The sequence below is a fragment of the Ranitomeya variabilis genome, chromosome 4, assembly GCF_051348905.1.
Source record: "Ranitomeya variabilis isolate aRanVar5 chromosome 4, aRanVar5.hap1, whole genome shotgun sequence".
NCBI classification, from domain to species: domain Eukaryota; kingdom Metazoa; phylum Chordata; class Amphibia; order Anura; family Dendrobatidae; genus Ranitomeya; species Ranitomeya variabilis.
The window spans coordinates 630935856-630961879 of NC_135235.1; the positions used below are offsets into that span (position 1 = coordinate 630935856).

A 26024-nucleotide genomic window follows, 5' to 3' on the forward strand; every position below is an offset into this window, starting at 1 on the left:
AGGTCCTGTGCGCACAGAACAGTCTAAGGGTATGTGTCCAAGTTCAGGATTGCATCAGGATTTGGTCAGGATTTTTCATCAGTATTTGTAAGCCAAAACCAGGAGTGGGTGATAAATGCTGAAGTGGTGCATATGTTTCTGTTATACTTTTCCTCTAATTGTTCCACTCCTGGTTTTGGCTACAAAATACTGATGGAAAATCCTGACCATATCCTGATGCGATCCTGAACGTGGACACATACCCTTATACCTAGTGTGTGGCTCTGCTGGTGGAGGTCTGTGGAGATTCCCCATTACTGGGCAAGGGGACACATTAACCCCCTCAGTGCTGAGCCTGTGATAAATCTCTGTATGTGACTATAATGGGACTGTGTGCTATACAAGGGGCAGGACGGGGCCATGACTGGATGTAGTGATCATGTGATGCCAGTGACAGCGCCGGAGATTTCAGGAGGCTGAAGTTGGTTTCTTATTCGTCGGTCATTTATTCTGCAATTTTTTCTTTTCTGTTTTTTAGAGGTTTAACAACAAAAAATAATCATCACAATAATAACATACAATGCAGCGAGGTGCCCTGATGTGAATACACTTAAAAACAGCTACAAAAATTATAAAACTGGCACAAAAATGGGCACCAAAGGGGTTAATCAAAGGGTTAAATGACTTTGGGCCACTGATCTCACACTAAGAATACACAGAGAGTGATGCCCTGCATCAAACCCAGGTCCCTCTAGCCTGGCCCAAATGGGTTCTGGGCATCAGAATTGGCATCAAAGTGGGCAAACAGCCGATTTTCACACATTTGAATAATTAACTGATGTTTTAAAGGGGTTAAATGACTTGGTGCTACTGATCTTGCACTAAGAATACACAGATAGCGATGGCCCACATCAAACCCATGTCCGATTCTTAGTGTGAGATCAGTGGCCCAAAGTCATTTAAGCCCTTAAAAACATCAGTTACTTATTCAAATGTGTTAAAATGGGCTGTTTGCCCACTTTGATGCCAGCTCTGATGCCCAGAACCCATTTGGGCCAGGCTGGAGGGTCCTGTGTTTGATGCAAGGCACAACTACCTATGTATTCTTAGAGTGAGATCAGTGGCCCAAAGTAATGTAACCCCTTAAAAACAACAGTTACTTACTCAAATGGCCAAAATCGACTGCCCACATTGTTGCCAGTTCTGATGCCCAGAACACATTTGGGACCCAGCTGGAGTGACCTGATTTTTAAGTGGGGTACCCTGTTCTATATGTTTGCAGTGTGATATCAGTGGCCCAAAGTCATTCAACCTTTTCGTTAGCGCCCTTCCGTGCCCACTTTGATGCCTATTTTTGTGCCAGTTTTATAATTTTTGCAGCTGTTGTTAAGTGTATTCACATCAGGGCACAACACTGCATTGTATGTTGTTATTGTGATGCTTATTTTTTAGGTTAAACATATAAAAAACAGAAAAGAAAAAATTGCCGAATAAGAAACCAACTTCAGCCTCGTGGAGATTTCTTACATGGGATCTTTATGATGTTACGTCGTCATCTTCTCCCCATTCAGGTCCCTACAATATCGGATCCTCTCAGTGGAGATCTTCTATATAAGAGAATTCTCCTGAGTGACCCTACAAGGATGGATAGGGACAGGGACAAGATGGCGGAGAGGATATTACACCTGACCCTAGAGATCCTCTTCCGGCTTACTGGAGAGGTGAGAGATTCTGATGATATCACATTACATCATTCTGATGCGTGAAAGGGGCCTTTAGGATAGCAAAGTCAAAGTCCTATTGAAAATGTATGGGCAAAGCTGAAAAGACAGGTGCAAGCAAGGCGACCTACAAACCTGGATCAGTTACACCAGTTTTGTCCAGCCAACTATTGTGAGAAGCTTGTGGAAGGATATCCCAAACGTTTGACCCAAGTCATTCAATTTATGGGCAATGGTACCAAATACTAATGAAATGTTTGTACATTTTTGACTTTGCAGTAAGTTATAAAAATGCCTTGAAACATTTTGACTCTCATTATTATGGCATTTGGCAAATATTAATAATTATGGTAAACCTAATTAATCTAAAACAAGAAAGGTTATTCTGATTTCATGTAAGATATTGAGAAAGTCATGCATTTGTTTCTTTTTATATAGTGTATGTAAACTTTTGGTTTCAACTGTATATGTTGTGTTGTCCGCCGGACATACCCATGTCCGTTCGTGACAATAGAATGGAGCTTCAGGACAGTGAGGCAGCTAGCTTGGTGACCGTTAGAAGGTGGAGTAGAGGGAAGAGTGTCAGACAGTCTTGTCCTGATCTGGCACACCCCAACAAGATTGCTAAGTTGGCAGATGAGCAGTGTACAGGGGTAGCACTGCTGCAGCGAGTCATGTCCTCTGAAAGCCGAGGGAGTGTCTGTTCCAGTAAGGGGGACATAGAAGTGCCAGGCAGGCCAGACAGCCAGACAGGTGGTGATAGAGGTGGATTCAATTAATAGGGGAACAGATAGGGCAATCTGTCACAAATTCTCCTTGATGTATTGGGACATAGCCTCAGTCTCCTGGAGAGATAGCAGGTAAACTCCCCCAGGGAGGCTCAGAACCCAGCAAGAGGTCAATAGGACGTATGGTCGATGAGGCAGAAGAGTCTCTGTGGCTTTTTTGGAGAACACGTCTGCATATTGCCAATAATGTTTAGGGAGAGAGGTTAGATCTGTGGTGACCTCAGATGAACTGACCAGAACCTGGGGCCCCAGACACCGTCCCTCACATCCTAATATGCTCCCAGTAGACCAGTCAATGTGAGGTGATTGGTGACGCAACCAAGGTATACCCAACAATACTTCGACTACACCCTCAGGAATGACCAATAAGGAGATTATCTCCTGATGTTTTGGAGATATAGCAAGGGAGAGAGGAATGGTCTGATGTGTAATCTGAGAGGATAGAGAGGAGCCATTTACCACCCGGATAGTGATCTGTTGTGAATTTGGATTCTGGGCTCCCCCGGTGGCTACTGGTGGAATTGAACTGGTGTCTTCATCTTCTCTGTTCACCTGTTCCCATCAAGATGTGGGAGTCGCTATATAACCTTGCTGTTCTGTTAGTTGCTTGCCGGTCAACAATGTTATCAGAAGCCTCTCTGTGCTTGTTCCAGCTCCTAGACAACTACTAGATAAGTTGGACTCTTGTCCATGTTTGTTTTTGCATTTTTGTTCCAGTTCACAGCTGTAGTTTCGTTACTGTGTCTGGAAAGCTCTTGTGAACAGGAATTGCCACTCTGGTGTTATGAGTTAATGCCAGAGTTTTAAAGTAATTTCTGGATGGTATTTTGATAGAGTTTTCAGCTGACCATGAAAGTGTCCTTTCTGTCTTCTGCTATGTAGTAAGTGGACCTCAAATTTGCTAAACCTATTTTCATACTACGTTTGTTATTTCATCTTAACTCACCGCCAATACATGTGGGGGGCCTCTGTCTCCTTTCGGGGTATTTCTCTAGAGGTGAGCTAGGACTAATATTTTCCTCTGCTAGCTTTATTTAGTCCTCCGGCTGGTGCTGGGCATCTAGAATCAACGTAGGCATGCTACCCGGCCACTGCTAGTTGTGCGTTAGGTTTAGTTCATGGTCAGCTCAGTTTCCATCTTCCAAGAGCTAGTTCCTATATATGCTGATGCTATGTTCTCTTGCCATTGAGATCATGACAGTTTGACCGGCCAACAAAGTGTTAATTGTTTGGGCTGAAGCAGGAGATAGAGAAGTGTTTAAGGGAAATTTTTTTTTTTTTTTTTTTCCCTTCAGAGTTTTGCTGCCTAGCCCTTAATTGCTGTCTAGCTGCTTCTTACCTCCTCTTAACCCTTGAATGGCTCTGTGTCCACCTGTTTGTAATGGATCTTCAGAGTGTAACTGCAGGTTTGAATAATCTCGCCACGAAGGTACAAAAATTGCAAGATTTTGTTTGTCATGCACCTGTATCTGAGCCGAGAATTCCTTTGCCGGAATTTTTCTCGGGGAATAGATCCGGGTTTCAGAATTTTCGAAATAATTGCAAATTATTTTTGTCCCTGAAATCTCGCTCTGCCGGAGACCCTGCACAGCAGGTCAGGATTGTGATTTCCTTGCTCCGGGGCGACCCTCAAGACTGGGCTTTTTCATTGACACCAGGGGATCCTGCGTTGCTCAATGTGGATGCGTTTTTTCTGGCCTTGGGGTTGCTTTATGACGAACCTCATTTGGAACTTCAGGCAGAAAAAACTTTGATGTCCCTATCTCAGGGGCAAGATGAAGCGGAAATTTACTGCCAAAGATTCCGTAAATGGTCTGTGCTTACTCAGTGGAATGAGTGCGCCCTGGCGGCGACTTTCAGAGAGGGTCTCTCTGATGCCATTAAGGATGTTATGGTGGGGTTCCCTGTGCCTGCGGGTCTGAATGAGTCCATGACAATGGCTATTCAGATCGATAGGCGTCTGCGGGAGCGCAAACCAGTGCACCATCTGGCGGTTTCCACTGAGAGGTCGCCAGAGAGTATGCAGTGTGATAGAATTCTGTCCCGAAGCGAGCGGCAGAATTTTAGACGGAAAAATGGGTTGTGTTTCTATTGTGGTGATTCTACTCATGTTATATCAGCATGCTCTAAGCGCACTAAAAAGCTTGGTAAATCTGTTTCCATTTGCACCTTACCGTCTAAGTTTATTCTGTCTGTGACCCTGATTTGCTCTTTGTCATCTATTACCACGGACGCCTATGTCGACTCTGGCGCCGCTTTGAGTCTTATGGATTGGTCCTTTGCCAAACGCTGTGGGTATGATTTAGAGCCTTTGGAGACTCCTATTCCTCTGAAGGGGATTGACTCCACCCCATTGGCTAATAATAAACCACAATACTGGACACAAGTAACTATGCGTATTAATCCGGATCACCAGGAGATTATTCGCTTTCTGGTGCTGTATAATCTACATGATGATTTGGTGTTAGGATTGCCTTGGCTGCAATCTCACAACCCAGTCCTCGACTGGAGAGCTATGTCTGTGTTGAGCTGGGGATGTAAGGGGGCTCATGGGGATGTACCTGTGGTTTCCATTTCATCATCTATTCCCTCTGAAATTCCTGAGTTCCTGTCTGACTATCGTGACGTCTTTGAAGAATCCAAGCTTGGTTCGTTACCTCCGCACCGAGAGTGCGATTGTGCCATAGATTTAATCCCGGGTAGTAAATACCCAAAGGGTCGTTTATTTAATCTGTCTGTGCCTGAACATGCTGCTATGCGAGAATATATAAAGGAGTCCTTGGAAAAGGGACATATTCGTCCATCGTCATCTCCCTTAGGAGCCGGTTTTTTCTTTGTGTCAAAAAAAGACGGCTCTTTGAGACCATGTATTGATTATCGGCTTTTGAATAAAATCACTGTTAAATATCAATACCCATTGCCGTTGCTGACTGATTTGTTTGCTCGCATAAAGGGGGCCAAGTGGTTCTCTAAGATTGACCTTCGGGGGGCGTATAATTTGGTGCGAATCAGGCAGGGGGATGAGTGGAAAACCGCATTTAATACGCCCGAGGGCCACTTTGAGTATTTAGTGATGCCTTTTGGTCTTTCAAATGCTCCGTCAGTTTTCCAGTCCTTTATGCATGATATTTTTCGCGATTATTTGGATAAATTTATGATTGTGTATCTGGATGATATTCTGATTTTTTCGGATGACTGGGACTCTCATGTCCAGCAAGTCAGGAGGGTTTTTCAGGTTTTGCGGTCTAATTCTTTGTGTGTGAAGGGTTCTAAGTGTGTTTTTGGGGTACAGAGGATTTCCTTTTTGGGATATATTTTTTCCCCCTCTTCCATTGAAATGGATCCTGTCAAGGTTCAAGCCATTTGTGATTGGACGCAGCCCTCTTCTCTTAAGAGTCTTCAGAAATTTTTGGGTTTTGCTAACTTTTATCGTCGATTTATTGCTGGTTTTTCGGATATTGCTAAGCCATTGACCGATTTGACTAAGAAGGGTGCTGATGTTGCTGATTGGTCCCCTGATGCTGTGGAGGCCTTTCGGGAGCTTAAGCGCCGTTTTTCCTCTGCCCCTGTGTTGCGTCAGCCTGATGTTGCTCTACCTTTTCAGGTTGAGGTCGACGCTTCTGAGATCGGAGCTGGGGCAGTGTTGTCGCAGAGAAGTTCTGACTGCTCCGTGATGAGGCCTTGTGCCTTCTTTTCCCGTAAATTTTCGCCCGCTGAGCGGAATTATGATGTTGGGAATCGGGAGCTTTTGGCCATGAAGTGGGCTTTTGAGGAGTGGCGCCATTGGCTTGAGGGGGCCAGACATCAGGTGGTGGTATTGACTGACCACAAGAATTTGATTTATCTTGAGACCGCCAGGCGCCTGAATCCTAGACAGGCGCGCTGGTCATTATTTTTCTCTCGGTTTAATTTTGTGGTGTCATACCTACCGGGTTCTAGGAATGTTAAGGCGGATGCCCTTTCTAGGAGTTTTGAGCCTGACTCGCCTGGTAACTCTGAGCCCACAGGTATCCTTAAGGATGGAGTGGTATTGTCAGCCGTTTCTCCAGACCTGCGGCGGGCCTTGCAGGAGTTTCAGGCGGATAGACCTGATCGTTGCCCACCTGATAAACTGTTTGTTCCTGATGATTGGACCAGTAGAGTCATCTCTGAGGTTCATTCTTCTGCGTTGGCAGGTCATCCTGGCATTTTTGGTACCAGGGATTTGGTGGCAAGGTCCTTCTGGTGGCCTTCCCTGTCACGAGATGTGCGAGGCTTTGTGCAGTCTTGTGACGTTTGTGCTCGGGCCAAGCCTTGTTGTTCTCGGGCTAGTGGATTATTGTTGCCCTTGCCTATTCCTAAGAGGCCTTGGACGCACATCTCGATGGATTTTATTTCAGATCTGCCGGTTTCTCAGAAGATGTCTGTCATCTGGGTGGTGTGTGACCGTTTTTCTAAGATGGTCCATTTGGTTCCTCTGCCCAAGTTGCCTTCTTCTTCCGAGTTGGTTCCTCTGTTTTTTCAAAATGTTGTTCGTTTGCATGGTATTCCTGAGAATATCGTTTCTGACAGAGGGACCCAATTCGTGTCTAGATTTTGGCGGGCATTCTGTGCTAGGATGGGCATAGATTTATCTTTTTCGTCCGCTTTCCATCCTCAGACGAATGGCCAGACCGAGCGGATTAATCAGACCCTGGAGACATATCTGAGGTGTTTTGTGTCTGCTGACCAGGATGATTGGGTTGCTTTTTTGCCATTGGCGGAGTTCGCTCTCAATAATCGGGCCAGCTCTGCCACTTTGGTGTCCCCGTTTTTCTGTAATTCGGGGTTTCATCCTCGATTTTCCTCTGGTCAGGTGGAATCTTCGGATTGTCCTGGAGTGGATGCTGTGGTGGAGAGATTGCATCAGATCTGGGGGCAGGTGGTGGACAATTTGAGGTTGTCCCAGGAGAAGACTCAGCTTTTTGCCAACCGCCACCGTCGTGTTGGTCCTCGGCTTTGTGTTGGGGATTTGGTGTGGTTGTCTTCTCGTTTTGTCCCTATGAGGGTCTCTTCTCCTAAGTTTAAGCCTCGGTTTATCGGCCCGTATAAGATATTGGAGATTCTTAACCCTGTTTCCTTCCGTTTGGACCTCCCTGCATCCTTTTCTATTCATAACGTTTTTCATTGGTCATTATTGCGCAGGTATGAGGTACCGGTTGTGCCTTCCGTTGAGCCTCCTGCTCCGGTGTTGGTTGAGGGTGAGTTGGAGTACGTTGTGGAGAAAATCTTAGACTCTCGTGTTTCCAGACGGAGACTCCAGTATCTGGTCAAGTGGAAAGGATACGGCCAGGAGGATAATTCTTGGGTTAATGCATCTGATGTTCATGCCTCTGATCTGGTTCGTGCCTTTCATAGGGCTCATCCTGATCGCCCTGGTGGTTCTGTTGAGGGTTCGGTGCCCCCTCCTTGAGGGGGGGGTACTGTTGTGAATTTGGATTCTGGGCTCCCCCGGTGGCTACTGGTGGAATTGAACTGGTGTCTTCATCTTCTCTGTTCACCTGTTCCCATCAAGATGTGGGAGTCGCTATATAACCTTGCTGTTCTGTTAGTTGCTTGCCGGTCAACAATGTTATCAGAAGCCTCTCTGTGCTTGTTCCAGCTCCTAGACAACTACTAGATAAGTTGGACTCTTGTCCATGTTTGTTTTTGCATTTTTGTTCCAGTTCACAGCTGTAGTTTCGTTACTGTGTCTGGAAAGCTCTTGTGAACAGGAATTGCCACTCTGGTGTTATGAGTTAATGCCAGAGTTTTAAAGTAATTTCTGGATGGTATTTTGATAGAGTTTTCAGCTGACCATGAAAGTGTCCTTTCTGTCTTCTGCTATGTAGTAAGTGGACCTCAAATTTGCTAAACCTATTTTCATACTACGTTTGTTATTTCATCTTAACTCACCGCCAATACATGTGGGGGGCCTCTGTCTCCTTTCGGGGTATTTCTCTAGAGGTGAGCTAGGACTAATATTTTCCTCTGCTAGCTTTATTTAGTCCTCCGGCTGGTGCTGGGCATCTAGAATCAACGTAGGCATGCTACCCGGCCACTGCTAGTTGTGCGTTAGGTTTAGTTCATGGTCAGCTCAGTTTCCATCTTCCAAGAGCTAGTTCCTATATATGCTGATGCTATGTTCTCTTGCCATTGAGATCATGACAGTGATCGGTTTGGAGAGCATTACTAGAAGTTTTGCGTGCCGTTGGGTGGAGGACATAAAATTATCCTCAGCCCCGGTATCCATGCAAATCTCAGAAGTGTGGGAGGTCAATCCATAAGAAAGTGTTGCCCTAAAAGTTAGTTTGGAGGACATCTCCGCCGTGTCTAGGGAGCCTCCTCTGATAGCCACTGGACGCAGTCGTTTCCCTGCCGCTGGGGACAAACATGGCAGGTCGGGTGTGTGCGAGCAGAACGTGACCTAGATTCCACTCACGATACCTCCATGGCCTCGCTAGATTGAGCCGGAGACTTCAGAGGTTTGGCAAAATTTGAAGCCAGACTAAACCTCTGCCTACACTGGACTCGCGCCAACCTTCGTTGGGCATGCCAAAGGTCAATGCAGGTAGAGACTGATAATAGGTCCTCCAGTGTGGCAAGTTAACACCAAGAGTTGGAGAGCAGAGTAATAGGTAACAAAAGGTCCTTAGAATACCTGTTTCAGAGCGCTCAGAAAGCGGAGACGCTCTGCACCATGTGGTCTTTGCGCTCCCACAGCGGCGTAGCCCTCTCTAATGCCCTGTCCATTAATAAAGAGACCGCAAACCCCACCTTAGCCCGCTCTGATGGGAAACGTGATGCCAGTAGCTCCAAATGAATAGCACACTGGTTCACGAATCTGTTATGACCTGGTGGGTACGGAGCGGTGCTGAGATGACCTGGTGGGCAAAACCAATCATGGACTCACTACGGAGCAGCACTGAAATGACCTGGTGGGTAAAACAAATATAGGACTAGCTCTGAGGAGGTGGTAACTTTACTGACCGCAATCCCTACTCCTAACACCAACACTAGAAATAGCCGTGGAGCGTACCTAATTCTGCCTAGACGCCTCTGCACAGCCTAAGAACTAGCTACCCCTAAAGATGGAAACGGAAAGCTATCTCGCCTCAGAGAAACCCCCAAAGGAAGATAGCCCCCCACAAATATTGACGGTGAGTGGAGAGGGAAATGACAAACTCAGAAATGAAACTAGATTTTTTTAGCAAAGGAGGCCACTACTATCTAAATAGACAGAGATAGGATAGGTTGCTGTGCGGTCAGTATAAAAACTAAAAGTCCACGCAGAGTTTACAAAAATAACCACCACACCGACTCATGGTGTGGAGGGGCAAATCTGCGACCCCAGAGCTTCCAACTAGCCGGAATATTTCATAATGACAAGCTTGACAAAGAGACATAAATTGAACTGAACAGAAGGTCATAAGCAGGGAAACACCCAAAAAGTAGCAGACTTATCTTAAGCTGAAAATGGACTGGCCAACAGAGAACTTCCAGGAAAGGACTGAATCCACAGGAAATACATTGACAGCTGGCATCCACTAAAGCCAAAAGCCCAGTTAAATAACAAGGCCAGGAAACCGATTAGTGAACGCAGCTGCTAAGTTCCACTTGAAACCACCAGAGGGAGCCCAAGAGCAGAACTCCCAAAAATACCATTCGCAACCACAGGATGGAGCCCAAGAATGGAATTCACAACAGTACCCCCCCCCCTTGAGGAGGGGTCACCGAACCCTCACCAGAGCCCCCAGGCCGATCGGGACGAGCCAAATTAAAAGCACGAACCAAATCGGCAGCATGGACATCAGAGGAAAAAAACCAAGAGTTATCCTCCTGGCCATAACCCTTCCACTTGACCAAATACTGAAGTTTCCGCCTTGAAAGACGAGAATCCAAAATCTTCTCCACCACATATTCCAGCTCCCCCTCAACCAACACCGGAGCAGGAGGGTCAACGGAGGGAACCATGGGCACCACATATCTCCGCAACAAAGATCTATGGAACACATTATGAATGGAAAACGAAGCTGGAAGGGCCAAACGAAATGACACAGGATTGATAATTTCCGAAATCCTATAAGGACCAATAAAACGAGGTTTGAACTTAGGGGAAGAGACCTTCATAGGAACATGACGAGAAGACAACCAGACCTAATCCCCAACCCGAAGCCGGGGACCAACGCACCGACGGCGGTTAGCAAAATGTTGAGCCTTTTCCTGAGACAATGTTAAATTGTCCACCACATGAGTCCAAATCCGCTGCAACCTGTCCACCACAGTCCGAAGACTCAACCTGCCCTGAAGAAAAACAAGGATGAAAACCGAAATTGCAAAAAAAAGGTGAAACCAAAGTAGCCGAACTAGCCCGATTATTAAGGGCAAACTCGGCCAACGGCAAGAAGGTAACCCAATCATCCTGATCAGCAGACACAAAGCATCTCAAGTAGGTTTCCAAGGTCTGATTGGTTCGCTCCGTCTGTCCATTTGTCTGAGGGTGAAATGCCGAAGAAAAAGACAAATTAATGCCCATTCTACCACAAAAGGACCGCCAAAACCTAGAAACAAACTGGGTACCTCTGTCAGACACAATATTCTCCGGAATACCATGCAAACGAACCACATGCTGGAAAAACAAAGGAACCAAATCAGAGGAGGAAGGCAACTTAGGCAAAGGTACCAAATGGACCATTTTAGAAAACCGGTCACAAACCACCCAGATGACAGACATCTTCTGAGACACAGGAAGATCGGAAATAAAATCCATGGAAATATGCGTCCAGGGCCTCTCAGGGATAGGCAAGGGCAAAAGCAACCCACTAGCACGAGAACAGCAGGGCTTAGCCCGAGCACAAATTCCACAGGACTGCACGAAGGAACGCACATCCCGTGACAAAGAAGGCCACCAAAAGGACCTGGCAACCAAATCTCTGGTTCCAAAGATCCCAGGATGACCAGCCAACACTGAACAATGGATCTCAGAAATCACCTTATTAGTCCATCTATCAGGAACAAACAATTTCCCCACAGGACAGCGGTCTGGTCTATCAGCCTGAAACTCCTGAAGCACCCGCCGCAAATCAGGGGAGATAGCAGAAAGAATCACCCCCTCTTTGAGAATACCAGCCGGCTTACGGACTCCAGGAGAATCAGGCAAAAAACTCCTAGACAAGGCATCAGCTTTCACATTCTTAGATCCCGGAAGATACGAGACCACAAAATCAAAACGGGAGAAAAACAAAGACCACCGAGCCTGTCTAGGATTCAAGCGCTTGGCCGACTCAAGGTAAATCAGATTCTTATGGTCGGTCAAGACCACGACACGATGCTTGGCTCCCTCAAGCCAATGTCGCCACTCCTCGAATGCCCACTTCATAGCCAACAACTCCTGATTGCCGACATCATAATTACGCTCAGCAGGCGAAAACTTTCTGGAGAAGAAAACACACGGCTTCAACACAGAGCCATCAGAGCTTCTCTGAGACAGAACAGCTCCTGCCCCAATCTCAGAAGCGTCAACCTCAACCTGAAAAGGGAGAGAAACATCTGGCTGACGCAACACAGGGGCAGAAGTAAAACGACGCTTAAGCTCCTGAAAGGCCTCCACAGCCGCAGAGGACCAATTCACCACATCTGCACCTTTCTTGGTCAAATCGGTCAGAGGTTTAACCACAGTAGAAAAATTAGCAATGAAGCGACGATAAAAATTAGCAAAGCCCAAAAATTTCTGAAGGCTCTTCACAGATGTGGGCTGAGTCCAATCATAAATAGCCTGGACCGTAACAGGGTCCATTTCAATAGCCGAGGGAGAAAAAATGAACTCCAAAAAGGCACTTAGACCCCTTCACAAACAGTGTATTAGCACGAAGAATCTGAAATACCATCCTGACCTGCTTCACATGAGTCTCCCAATCATCGGAAAAAAACAAAATATCATCCAAATATACAATCATAAATTTATCCAAATACTCCTGGAAAATATCATGCATAAAGGACTGAAACACAGATGGAGCATTAGAGAGCCCGAAAGGCATCACAAGATATTCAAAATGGCCTTCGGGCGTATTAAATGCTGTTTTCCATTCATCACCCTGTTTGATGCGAACCAGATTATACGCCCCTCGAAGGTCAATCTTGGTAAACCAGCTAGCCCCTTTGATCCGAGCAAACAAATCAGAAAGCAAAGGCAAAGGGTACTGGAATTTGACCGTGATCTTATTGAGAAGGTGATAATCTATACAGGGCCTCAAGGAGCCATCCTTCTTGGCAACAAAAAAGAACCCCGCTCCCAACGGTGACGAAGACGGGCGAATATGCCCCTTCTCCAAGGACTCTTTTACATAAGTCCGCATAGCGGCATGCTCTGGTACAGACAGATTGAAAAGTCGACTCTTAGGGAACTTACAGCCAGGAATCAAATTAATAGCGCAATCACAGTCCCTATGAGGAGGCAGAGGACTGGATTTAGGCTCCTCAAATATATCCTGGAAATCTGACAAAAACTCAGAAGAAGGGGACGAGGAAATTGACATCAGAGGAATATCACTATGTATCCCCTGACAACCCCAACTAGTCACGGACATGGATTTCCAATCCAGCACTGGATTATGTACCCGCAACCATGGAAACCCCAGCACAACCACATCATGCAAATTATGCAACACCAAAAAGCGAATATTTTCCTGATGTGCTGGAGCCATGTTCATGGCTAACTGTGTCCAGTACTGAGGTTTATTCTTGGCCAATGGCGTAGCATCAATCCCCCTCAAGGGAATAGGACTCTGCAATGGCTCCAAGGAAAAACCACAGCGCTTGGCAAATTCCAGGTCCATTAAGTTCAGGGCAGCGCCAGAATCCACAAATGCCATTACAGAAAAGGACGACAATGAGCAAATCAGGGTAACAGACAAGATAAATTTAGGCTGTAAAGTACTGATGGTAACCGACCTAGCAACCCTCTTAGTTCGCTTCGGGCAGTCAGAGATAGCATGAGTAGCGTCACCACAGTAAAAACACAGCCCATTCTGACATCTGAACTCCTGCCGTTCTGCTTTCGTCAAAACTCTATCGCATTGCATAGGCTCAGAACTCTGCCCAGAGGACACCGCCATATGGTGCACCTCCTTACGTTCACGTAAGCGCCGATCAATCTGAATGGCCAGAGACATTGATTCGTTCAAACCAGCAGGCGTGGGAAACCCCACCATAACATCTTTAAGAGCTTCAGAAAGACCCTTTCTGAAAATAGCCGCCAGGGCATCCTCATTCCATTTTGTAAGCACAGACCACTTTCTAAATTTCTGACAATATATCTCTACTGCTTCCTGACCCTGAATCAGAGCCAGCTAAATTTTTTCTGCCTGATCCACAGAATTGGGTTCGTCATAAAGCAGTCCAAGTGCTTGAAAAAACGAATCTATATTGAGCAATGCAGGATTCCCTGGCTCAAGGGAGAATGCCCAGTCCTGCGGGTCACCACGCAACAGAGAAATAACAATCTTCACCTGCTGAATGGGGTCACCAGAGGAACGGGGTCTCAGAGCAAAAAATAATCTGCAATTATTTTTAAAATTCAAAAACCTAGATCTATCCCCAGAAAACAAATCAGGAATAGGAATTCTAGGCTCAGAAACAGGAGTTTGAACAACATAGTCCTGGATACTCTGTACCCTTGCAGCGAGATGATCAACACGTGCAGACAAACCCTGAACCTCCATATCAGCACCAAGCTCCTGCACCATCCAAAAATCAAGGGGAAAAAAAAGGACAAAACAAGCAACACAAATAAAAAAAAAAATGACTCAGAACTTTCTCTTCCCTCTTTTGAGATGCATTTAACACATTGTGGGCCAGCTGTACTGTTATGACCTGGTGGGTACGGAGCGGTGCTGAGATGACCTGGTGGGCAAAACCAATCATGGACTCACTACGGAGCAGCACTGAAATGACCTGGTGGGTAAAACAAAAATAGGACTAGCTCTGAGGAGGTGGTAACTTTACTGACCGCAATCCCTAGTCCTAACACCAACACTAGAAATAGCCGTGGAGCGTACCTAACTCTGCCTAGACGCCTCTGCACAGCCTAAGAGCTAGCTACCCCTAAAGATGGAAACGGAAAGCTATCTCGCCTCAGAGAAACCCCCAAAGGAAGATAGCCCCCACAAATATTGACAGTGAGTGGAGAGGGAAATGACAAACTCAGAAATGAAACTAGATTTTTTTAGCAAAGGAGGCCACTACTATCTAAATAGACAGAGATAGGATAGGTTGCTGTGCGGTCAGTATAAAAACTAAAAGTCCACGCAGAGTTTACAAAAATAACCACCACACCGACTCATGGTGTGGAGGGGCAAATCTGCGACCCCAGAGCTTCCAACTAGCCGGAATATTTCATAATGACAAGCTTGACAAAGAGACATAAATTGAACTGAACAGAAGGTCATAAGCAGGGAAACACCCAAAAAGTAGCAGACTTATCTTAAGCTGAAAATGGACTCGCCAACAGAGAACTTCCAGGAAAGGACTGAATCCACAGGAAATACATTGACAGCTGGCATCCACTAAAGCCAAAAGCCCAGTTAAATAACAAGGCCAGGAAACCGATTAGTGAACGCAGCTGCTAAGTTCCACTTGAAACCACCAGAGGGAGCCCAAGAGCAGAACTCCCAAAAATACCATTCGCAACCACAGGATGGAGCCCAAGAACGGAATTCACAGCACGAATCCCTGACAAACTTTGCTGTCCCCCGAGAACTTATCAGGCAGGGGAAAGTGCATGAGAGACGGAACAGGGGTGGCAATGGAAACTCTGGACACAGCTTCACTGGCTGCATGAGCTGCTACTGCGGTAACATCCACTGCTGTCGTCGTGCGCTCTAGAGAGGACAACCTGCCCTCCAGCTGCTGGATGTATCGCTGTAAACAAAGCTTGTCCGCCATTGCTAGCCAGACCCTGGCACTAATATACTGTTAGGGTTTGTGGATAGCACTAAATATAAATTAAGATAAAGCGCGATTGCAGCCCGGGGTCCACCATGCAGTGATGGATAACCACAGCTAGTGAACAATGGCAGAGCAAAGCTGCGAGCTAGCACTATAAACACACAGAGTTAAAGGTCACTCAGTGTGAACAGGGCGCTAAGTACCTAGCTCTGCTGCACCACAGAGCTGTGCTAAGAGGAAAGTACTCAGAACATTACCCTGTTAGATGTCACAGGAGTAAAGCAGTATTGACTCTAGTTTAGGTCCCTATAGCTACTCTCCAGGGAAGTCTAAGCTGGTGGTTGTGCTCGCTCTGACACTCGGCTGTGCTAAACGTTCCCACCCTACACTTCCTGCCTAGACACACAATCACCGTGCTAGAAGCGGCACACGTGCACACAAAGTGGTAATGTATCCACCAACATACAAGACATAAATTATCTTAGCGTGCTCCAGGAAACCATTTATAAGTTCCTGTTCAAGTCCAGTCAGACAGGATCTTGCTCGTGGACCAATCCGGAACCGCCACATCGCCCGAGCAGCTGACGGCCAACCACCGATGAGAGGTCGCCACCTCACAAGCATGCTCAGTAGAGTGATTTCTGGACTTAGCCTGTGGAATGCCTGCCCGCTGCTGCCTATTGCTAGTTACTATAGCTTTAGCAGGAGATCCAACAGTAACTGAGCAAACAGCATCAGTCTGAGCAAGATGCTTAGACAGATGTCTTTGCTGAGCAGATCTCACTGCTGCTGAAGCAGAATGGGAGACTGTAGAGGCAGTCAAGGCTTGGGGTCTACCCTGTTCATTGGGAGAATTCTGGTGCCTAACATTACCCCTCCATGCTAGGCCCCACACCCGGCGACGTTCATTATGCTTGAAAGCTGCAATGAGTTGAGGATCTCATTTGGCAGGGACCTATCCTGCTGCCCATGACCCTTCCAGTCCACCCAAAATAATTTTGCCACGCACCACCTTGGACCCAACAATGGCATTGACCTTGAAATCATCCGAGGGCGTATCTGAGCTCCTGACAGGAGTCCCGGACAATTGGGTCATGTATACAGGTTTCAATAGTGTCGGCGATGTTCAGATGTGGAGGAAGCCCTCTGGAACGCCTGCTTGCCGCTGCCTATTGCTAGTTACAATAGCTTTGGCTGGAGAGCCAGCAGTAACCAAATGAACATCACCAGTCTGGGCAAGACACTGTGATTGATGTCTTTGCTGAGCAGCTCCCACTTTGGCTGAAGCAGAATGGGAGACCGCAGAAGAGTGGGAGAATCCTGGCACCAAACATAATGTTAGACTAAGAACCTCATGTTCAGTTATATATATTTTTGCCTAGCAACTTTAAATCAATGTGTGATTTTTTTTTTCACAATTAGTAAAATTAGCATTTTTATCTTCGCTTTTTGTCATAAAAAATTACGCATAGCATTGACTGTTCAGTTTTGATAGAATTCAATTTTACCCGTATCCACAGATGTCTCAGAACCACCATTTTAAAGAATGGATGGAGCTTTGTGGGGAGAGGTGTGACCGTGACGGAGTTTCATCATAATTCATATTATAAAAGTGGCAAAAATGACAGCGGAAACGTTCTTCAATGATCCCGTACATTTCTGTCATAATTTACGTCACTTTTGTGATAAATGTCGTCTGTGCACCTTCATGATAACGCCCCTCCCCACTCTTCACAATGGTGGTGCTGGAGGGGACGTGGACATACAGGAAAAGTCTAATTCTGGCAAAACTAAACAATCAGGGCTGTGTGTAAATTTTTATTTTAAAAATAGCGATAGGAAAAATGCAAATTTATATATATTAAAAAAGGAATTTTGCAATATTTATTGTCCATATACAAATACGTAAAGAATATGAGGGGGAAAAATCCATTAAAAACTGTACAGTGGACGCTTTGGGGAGGTCCTCACTATCATCATTCTCTACACAACACTAGATATATGACTGTTCTGTGCTTCCAGGACCTGTGATGATGTCACAGTCATGTGATCAGTCCCATGGAGGGGAGGAGCCAGTCTCCATTTTGCTCCATGTGAAAGAAGACGTCTGCACTGGTGACAGGTAATGAGGGAGCAGGGAGGGTGTGATGGGGGAACAGGACTAAACCCTAATGGGCTGAAGGTCGGGGTCTCTCTGACCCCTAGAATATACAGCGGAGCCTGAAAGGTCGGGAACTCTTTGGAATTTTCCATATTTCTGCATTAATTTGACCTAAATCTCCATCAGATTCTTACAAGAGTCCTAAATGTATAAATCCTACATGGGCCGAGATGGAAAAGTATAAAGACTGAAGATCATCGCTTTACAGCATAATAGAAATGTTTATTAATTCACCTGATAAATATCTAAGTCTATGGAGACATAAAATAAGGGGAATTTCCATGATACAGAGACTGGATAAAAAGGTGACGGCAATACACAGTATAATATATGTATAATAGATCAGATTCTGTGTCAGTGCGGAGTAAGGGTACTGTCACACAGTGCAATTTTCGTCGCTACGACGGCACGATCCGTGACGTCGCAGCGTCGTATGATTATCGCTCCAGCGTCGTAGACTGCGGTCACACTTTGCAATCACGGCGCTGGAGCGATGCCGAAGTCCCCGGGTAACCAGGGTAAACATCGGGTAACTAAGCGCAGGGCCGCGCTTAGTAACCCGATGTTTACCCTGGTTACCAGCGTAAACGTTAAAAAAACAAACAGTACATACTTACATTCCGGTGTCTGTCCTCCGGCGTCTCAGCTTCTCTGCACTGTGTAAGCACCATAGCCGGAAAGCAGAGCGGTGACGTCAGACGTCACCGCTGTGCTCGCTTTCCGGCCGGCAGGCGCTCACAGTGCAGAGAAGCTGAGACGCCGGGGACAGACACCGGAATGTGAGTATGTACTGTTTGTTTTTTTAACGTTTACGCTGGTAACCAGGGTAAACATCGGGTTACTAAGCGCGGCCCTGCGCTTAGTTACCCGATGTTTACCCTGGTTACAAGCGAACACATCGCTGGATCGCTGTCACACACAACGATCCAGCGATGTCAGCGGGTGATCAAGCGACGAAAGAAAGTTCCAAACGATCTGCTACGACGTACGATTCTCAGCGTGATGTCTGATCGCAGTAGCGTGTCAGACACAGCGATACATCATAGGTAGACCTCAACTATGGGAGACAAACTGAGAAATAAAAATCCAGAAAATCACATTGTCTGTTTTTTTATAATTTTATTTGCATATTATGGTGGAAACTAAGTATTTGGTCAGAAACAAACAATCAAGATTTCTGGCTCTCTCAGACCTGTAACTTCTTCTTTAAGAGTCTCCTCTTTCCTCCACTCATTACCTGTAGTAATGGCACCTGTTTAAACTTATCAGTATAAAAAGACACCTGTGCACACCCTCAAACAGTCTGACTCCAAACTCCACTATGGTGAAGACCAAAGAGCTGTCAAAGGACACCAGAAACAAAATTGTAGCCCTGCACCAGACTGGGAAGACTGAATCTGCAATGGCCAACCAGCTTGGAGTGAAGAAATCAACAGTGGGAGCAATAATTAGAAAATGGAAGACATTCAAGACCACTGATAATCTCCCTCGATCTGAGGCTCCACGCAAAATCCCACCCCGTGGGGTCAGAATGATCACAAGAACGGTGAGCAAAAATCCCAGAACCACGCGGGGGGACCTAGTGAATGAACTGCAGAGAGCTGGGACCAATGTAACAAGGCCTACCATAAGTAACACACTACGCCACCATGGACTCAGATCCTGCAGTGCCAGACGTGTCCCACTGCTTAAGCCAGTACATGTCCGGGCCCGTCTGAAGTTTGCTAGAGAGCATTTGGATGATCCAGAGGAGTTTTGGGAGAATGTCCTATGGTCTGATGAAACCAAACTGGAACTGTTTGGTAGAAACACAACTTGTCGTGTTTGGAGGAAAAAGAATACTGAGTTGCATCCATCAAACACCATACCTACTGTAAAGCATGGTGGTGGAAACATCATGCTTTGGGGCTGTTTCTCTGCAAAGGGGCCAGGACGACTGATCCGGGTACATGAAAGAATGAATGGGGCCATGTATCGTGAGATTATGAGTGCAAACCTCCTTCCATCAGCAAGGGCATTGAAGATGAAACGTGGCTGGTCTTTCAACATGACAATGATCCAAAGCACACCACCAGGGCAACGAAGGAGTGGCTTCGTAAGAAGCATTTCAAGGTCCTGGAGTGGCCTAGCCAGTCTCCAGATCTCAACCCTATAGAAAACCTTTGGAGGGAGTTGAAAGTCCGTGTTGCCAAGCGAAAAGCCAAAAACATCACTGCTCTAGAGGAGATCTGCATGGAGGAATGGGCCAACATACCAACAACAGTGTGTGGCAACCTTGTGAAGACTTACAGAAAACGTTTGACCTCTGTCATTGCCAACAAATATATATTACAAAGTATTGAGATGAAATTTTGTTTCTGACCAAATACTTATTTTCCACCATAATATGCAACTAAAATGATAAAAAAACAGACAATGTGATTTTCTGGATTTTTTTTTCTCAGTTTGTCTCCCATAGTTGAGGTCTACCAATGATGTAAATTACAGACGCCTCTCATCTTTTTAAGTGGTGGAACTTGCACTATTGCTGAATGACTAAATACTCTTTTGCCCCACTGTATATATATATATATATATATATATATATATATATATATATATATATATATATATATATATATATATATATATATATATATATATATATATATATATATATATATATATATATATATATATATATATAACAAGGCTGTTATCCCCTTTACCCCCAGCCTCTATTCACCTCCATGACCAGGCCAAATTTTACAATTCTGACCAGTGTCTGTTTATGTGGTAATAACTCTGGAACGCTTCAATGGATCCCACTAATTCTGATAGTTTTTGTGACACGTTGTACTTTATTTTAGCTTTAAATTTTAGTGCCTTATTTTTTGCTTTTATTTATGAAAATATCTAAATTTTTGGCAAAAAAAAAATTCTGATTTCAAACTTCTAATTTTTACGACCTTAAACCAGATAGCTACCTTATTTTGCAGACTATAAGACGTACCCCAAATGTTGGTGAGGAAATTTTTTTTTTTAATAAAATTGGGGTACGCTTTATAATCCCATTTTCTGTTAGCTTACCGGGAGGGGGGGACCTGCTGCAGTGGAGCAGAGTCATAGGAGGCAGAAAGCTGGCGGTGGCAGCAGGAGTGGTGCAATGCTGCAGTGGGCCCTGGGCTTTCAGAAAATGATGTCTCCGCATTTGCCATTGTTTTCACTGCTGTGGACTTCGGGAATTTCGTTGTACAATTTCTCCTGAGTACCAAGGCTGAGGAGTCGGAGTCGGGTAGTCACAGTACTTGTCCATTTTGGTGGAGTCGGTATAAAATGGACTGACTCCTAAAATATATAATTTATTGGGTACAGTAGTTCAATGCAGAATGTGCTGTAAATGTTTTCAGAATAATTTGGGAAAATTATGATATATCTGTTCTGTTCCTTATCTAAGGATCTCTGCTTTTAGTTGAGATGAATCTGTTCTGCACTTTATGTTCATGCCCAGTAGTGTCAGTCCTGTGGAGTCAGCAGGGAAATTGAGGAGTCCAAGGTTTGGCTTACTGACTCCATAGCCCTGCTGAATACATCGATACCACAAATGTGGTGGAAAACTACTCTTTAGGAGCACAGCAGGTCTCAAAAGGTAGAAGGACCATTTGACTTTTGGAATGCAAAATTAGCTGGAATAGATAGCGGATGCCATGTCGCATTTGCACAGCCCCTGATGTGCCTAAACAGTGGAAAACCCACAAAAGTGACCCCATTTTTTGAAACTACACCTCGCAAGGATTTCATGTTTGGGTGCACGGCAGGGCTCGGAAAAGAAGGGGTGACAACTGAATTCTGGAGCAAAATTTTTGTTGTAAAAGATTTCGGATTCCTTGTCCCATTTGAAAAACCCCATGACATGACAAAACAGCAGAAATCCCTACAAGTGACCCAATTTCTGGAAACTACACCTCATGTATGGGTGCAGTGAGCATGTTTACACTAGAACTACCGATGGAGTCATTTTTTTCCCCTCGCAATTTTTATGTCTCTTCTGTGACTACATTTTTCCGAATTCCGGCTTGAGACTCGGTGACTTTTACTCAATTAGGAAGCGAAAAAAAGATTTTGTGACAATAAATAATTTTAGAAAAAAAAGTACCTTTTTTTCAAAATATACCTTTGATTACCAAAGGGAGTCATTTTGACTCCCTACTATATTTTGCTAGTAGGTAGCTGGCTGACTCAGAGGTCGTCATGACCACATCATTTTGCCATGGCAACAATTGTCCTTCCCGATTATGCCGATCTGAAGGGAGAGGGAGCCCCCTCCCTCTCCCTACCTCCTTAATGTTGTGATTGCTATTGATTGCCACATTTATGGGGTTAAATAGCTTGGGACAGTGTGGGCACCACTCTGGGCATTTGTAATCTAGGCTCAGATTTCACTTAAGCCGAGCTCCTGGCGACGATCGTGCGGCACAACTCCTCTGCCCGCATGATAACTTGACGCAAATTGTCATTTTGAGGTAATAGCCTTATTTCCTGTGTCTGTTTAACCCATTGAAAATATTTGATGTAAGTTTAAAGTTAACTTGTCAAGAGGATTTTTCTCAGTAAACTACAGACAGGTTGGCGTCATTATACTGATTAGGGCTTGTTTCCACATGCGAGAATCACGTCCGTGTCTCGCATGTAGAAATCAAGCTCTGGTGTCTGCACTCCGGAGCAGAGCGTGCGGCCGCATAGGAACACATAGAGCCGCACAGCTCCGCTCCTGAGTGCCGGCGCCAGAGCTTGGTTTCTACATGCGAGACACGGACGTGATTCTCGCATGTGGAAACAAGCCCTTACAATGATACTAGAGTTGATGTAATCCGTCTTGTGGTTGTTGTTGTTTAATCTGTATTTGTAGTTTTCAGTTAATGAGATTCTCGTGCTTCGGGGTGGACTGTGGGTGAGACTATATGGTGCTCTGCTTACATATTCATCCTTATGGCTTATGACAGGTCGCTGATCCTGCAGTGACCTGCCCCCTATTTTACATTGTGTGGTTAGAAAAAAAAAATACCATTCAGCATTATGCTGCAGCCCAAATTTTTTTTTCTCCTGCAAAATGGAACTCGATAGATGCTACTGCGCATGCATCGACGCTGGCGCCATTTTGGTGAGGTTAAATATTTTATTTTACCCCACAATATTATATGCATTATGCAATATATGCTATTGTGCAGGAGCCACTGCCAATGGCATTTTGTTGAATGTACTCTTTTTTTTTTTTTTTTTTTTTTTTCTCTAACCCCACAATAGTATATGCAGTATGTCAAATAGGAGGCAGATCACTGAAGGATCAGTAACCTGTTAAAACCACATAAGGATACATATGCAAGCAGATCACCACATAAAGCTCCCCCACAGGCTGCCCCAAAGCACAAGAATCCAATTAACTGAAAACTGCAACTAAAGATTAAACAACCACAAGACATCAACCCAGTTATCATTGTAATCAGTATAACGTCTCCAACCTGACATTGTCTGTAGGTTACAGAGCACGATTATGTTAAAAATTGTAAGGGGGTTAAACAGATGTGAGAATGAATCCTATAACCATGCAGTAAAAGCAAAGCCACCATAGATGCACGTTTTGCATTCAGCTTCCTCAGAAGGTCTGTAATAATGTGTAACATAAGACAGATGCCTAATTGCTGAACAAACAGTTGTACCTGTGATGCGGCAGCTGGGTATGGTACTGGCGCTCGAGCAGTGCATTCTGAGTGCTTCCGGGTTCAGCAAAGCGTTGATCCACCCCGTGGAGATGCGTAATGAGGAGAAGGGAATTGGCGCTTCTCAGAGTGAACGCATCATCATGGAGGGTAGGAAGTCACGACTCCAGGGGCCAGAGCACGCTGTGTGCTGAGAGCAAAGCATTAGGAATGAACGGAAAATCAGAGAGACTGACGCTGCATTCACGCCAGAGCAGCTAATTAAGAGGTCTGGAACATAGAAGGGGCATGATAATAAGTCTCCACAGAAAAATGTATGTCTTATATCAACATAATAAGCAGATATATACAAATGAAATAAAGAGAAACTATTTATTAGAGAACAAGCACCAGGCAGCGGCATTAGATAGCCTTCTGGGGACATTGACAGAATGAGTCGTGTGAGGGGATCCCTCCTTGCTTCCAGGCATGACATCACCCCCCCAACCCGGGAGGATGGCCGTGCCATTGTGGCAACCGGACCCCTGGGGTGCCACAATTACAAAAGTGTGAAATAAAATAATGCCACAGATCTTATGTTATTATACAGGTTTGCATGTTTCCTTCTTCAATGTAATGGTGTCTACAATTGCTGTGAATATGATCTGCAGCTTTGATGTTCTTAATCCATATACTGTTCACTTCTAGCTGCCACAGGAACTGGTAATGGCTGTCAGACAACAATCTGATATTGAAGACCTGTCCTAGGGATAGACCAACAATATCTAAGTACTGGAAATTTCTGTTACACTTCACACATGCAGCTATGGCTTGGTATATGCAAAATACAGGACTTGCTAGGTGGCAACCCTAAGTCAAGTGTGATGCTGTTTGAACCCCCGGCGATTAGGAAGTTCTCCCATATCCCACACATAGCTGATAACTTTCAAAATTGAAATCGCACCTTTAAGGGTTGGATCAGACTGTGTAAAGAGGTCATTACTGTGCTATGTGAGTCTCAGTGGTTACTGTAGTTCTGCCATTTTATTCATGAACCAGCAGGCTCAGACTGGAAACAGACAGAGGTCCCTCAGCTATATGGGAGTTTGTGTTGTTGTGTGTGGCCCCTTTTGACACCAGTTCAGGTAGAGGATTTATGGATCAGAGGGTCTCTGATCTTGCTTGTGCACGGTATCTGTACTCACTGGACACTAGTGAACACTGCAGCTTTAATTTGTTATTTAGAGTGGCTTTCTCAGCTTGCACCTGTTCATACTTGTCTTTATGTTTGGAAGTGGAAGTAAATTTTTTGATGTTTGTATTACACGCCCTCTGACTGAGCACTCCTCCCAGCAGTCTAAGGCATTTTTAAATAGATCTTGATCTTACCTGCCCAAATAATTTTAAGCTTTTGAACGGGAGAGGCATCATGTTTGGTTTAGGGTCCCAACAAAGGGGTACGCCTTGTCACTGGCTGTTGGGCTCTCACAAATTGTCCAATTTGTATGCTAGGTATCTTCATTTTTTGGCATGTTTTCTATAGCAGTGTTGTGATTCCTATTTTATATATTCAATCTTTACATATTACTGCATTTCACAGTGCAGTTTTCATTTGATAGATACACTTCCACAAACGTGTATTGTAAAGATAATACTGTGATAAATCCCTGATCTTTAAATAAAACAGGTTCCTCACTCACAACTGATTGTTATTTTATTGTTTGAAAACAGCACATTCTAATTTAAATTGAGACTTGTCATCCTTTCAGGAAGTAGCATCACCTTTAAGCATGTTTGGTATGTGGACTGGTTGGGGGTGCTTCCTGTGTTCAATCTGTAGTAGAATGAGGGGCGAGTGTCAGATTCAGTTGTAGAGTGGCATGGACCCCTTATAGTCACCTCCGTCCCAAGTTAAAGCAGAGGCTAAGTGAAGGCCTGACCTACCAGGTGCTGGAGAGTGCAGATGACTGAATGTAGTGATCATGTGAACCCGGCATCAGGCTCAGGAGATTCCTTACATGGCATATTCATGATGTTACATCGTCATCTTCTCCAATTCAGGTCCAATATCGGATCCCCTGAGTGGAGAACTTCTATATAAGAGAATTTTCCTGAGTGACCCTACAAGGATGGATGGGGACAGGAACAAGATGGCGGAGAAGATATTTCAGCTCACCCTAGAGATCCTCTTTTGGCTTACTGGAGAGGTGAGTGATTCTGATGATGTCACATTACATCATTCTTATCTATGGGAATAACAGATGGACAGAACTGGAGAGGTGAGGACACTGGAAATATCTGTAGTGAGGTTTATTAATGTGTCTCTCCATAACCAGGATTACACAGTAGTGAAGAAGACCTCTAGTGAGCGCTGTCAGCCCCTTGTGACTGAGGGATTGGGAAGACCCCTGAGCCCAATCACGGAGCCTCCACCTCACCCCCTGATACATGAGGACATCAATGACCAGAAGATCCTAGAACTCACCTACAAGATGATTGAGCTGCTGACTGGAGAGGTGACACTGCTGGCAATGCTGGGACATTATACAGTAACGCTATGGAGGGATCGGGGGATGACGGTATCATTGTATGTGTCAGGTTCCTATAAGGTGTCAGGATGTCACCGTCTATTTCTCCATGGAGGAGTGGGAGTATTTAGAAGGACACAAAGATCTGTACAAGGACATCATGGAGGTTCCCCAGCCCCTCACATCACCAGGTAATAGACAGGACTAATTACACATGGCCTATAATTATC

General features: G+C 45.0%; 1 protein-coding gene across 1 annotated transcript in view; it reads left to right on the top strand.

The window, feature by feature from the left end:
* The first annotated feature begins 17451 nt into the window (after positions 1 to 17451).
* LOC143768145 (uncharacterized) overlaps positions 17452 to 26024 on the top strand; it is a 73121-nt gene continuing 64548 nt past the window's right edge. Inside the window, 4 exon segments of the mRNA XM_077256833.1 lie at positions 17452 to 17552; positions 25328 to 25473; positions 25603 to 25782; positions 25865 to 25985. Coding sequence (XP_077112948.1) covers positions 25396 to 25473; positions 25603 to 25782; positions 25865 to 25985 — 379 coding nt within the window. The 5' untranslated portion in view covers positions 17452 to 17552; positions 25328 to 25395.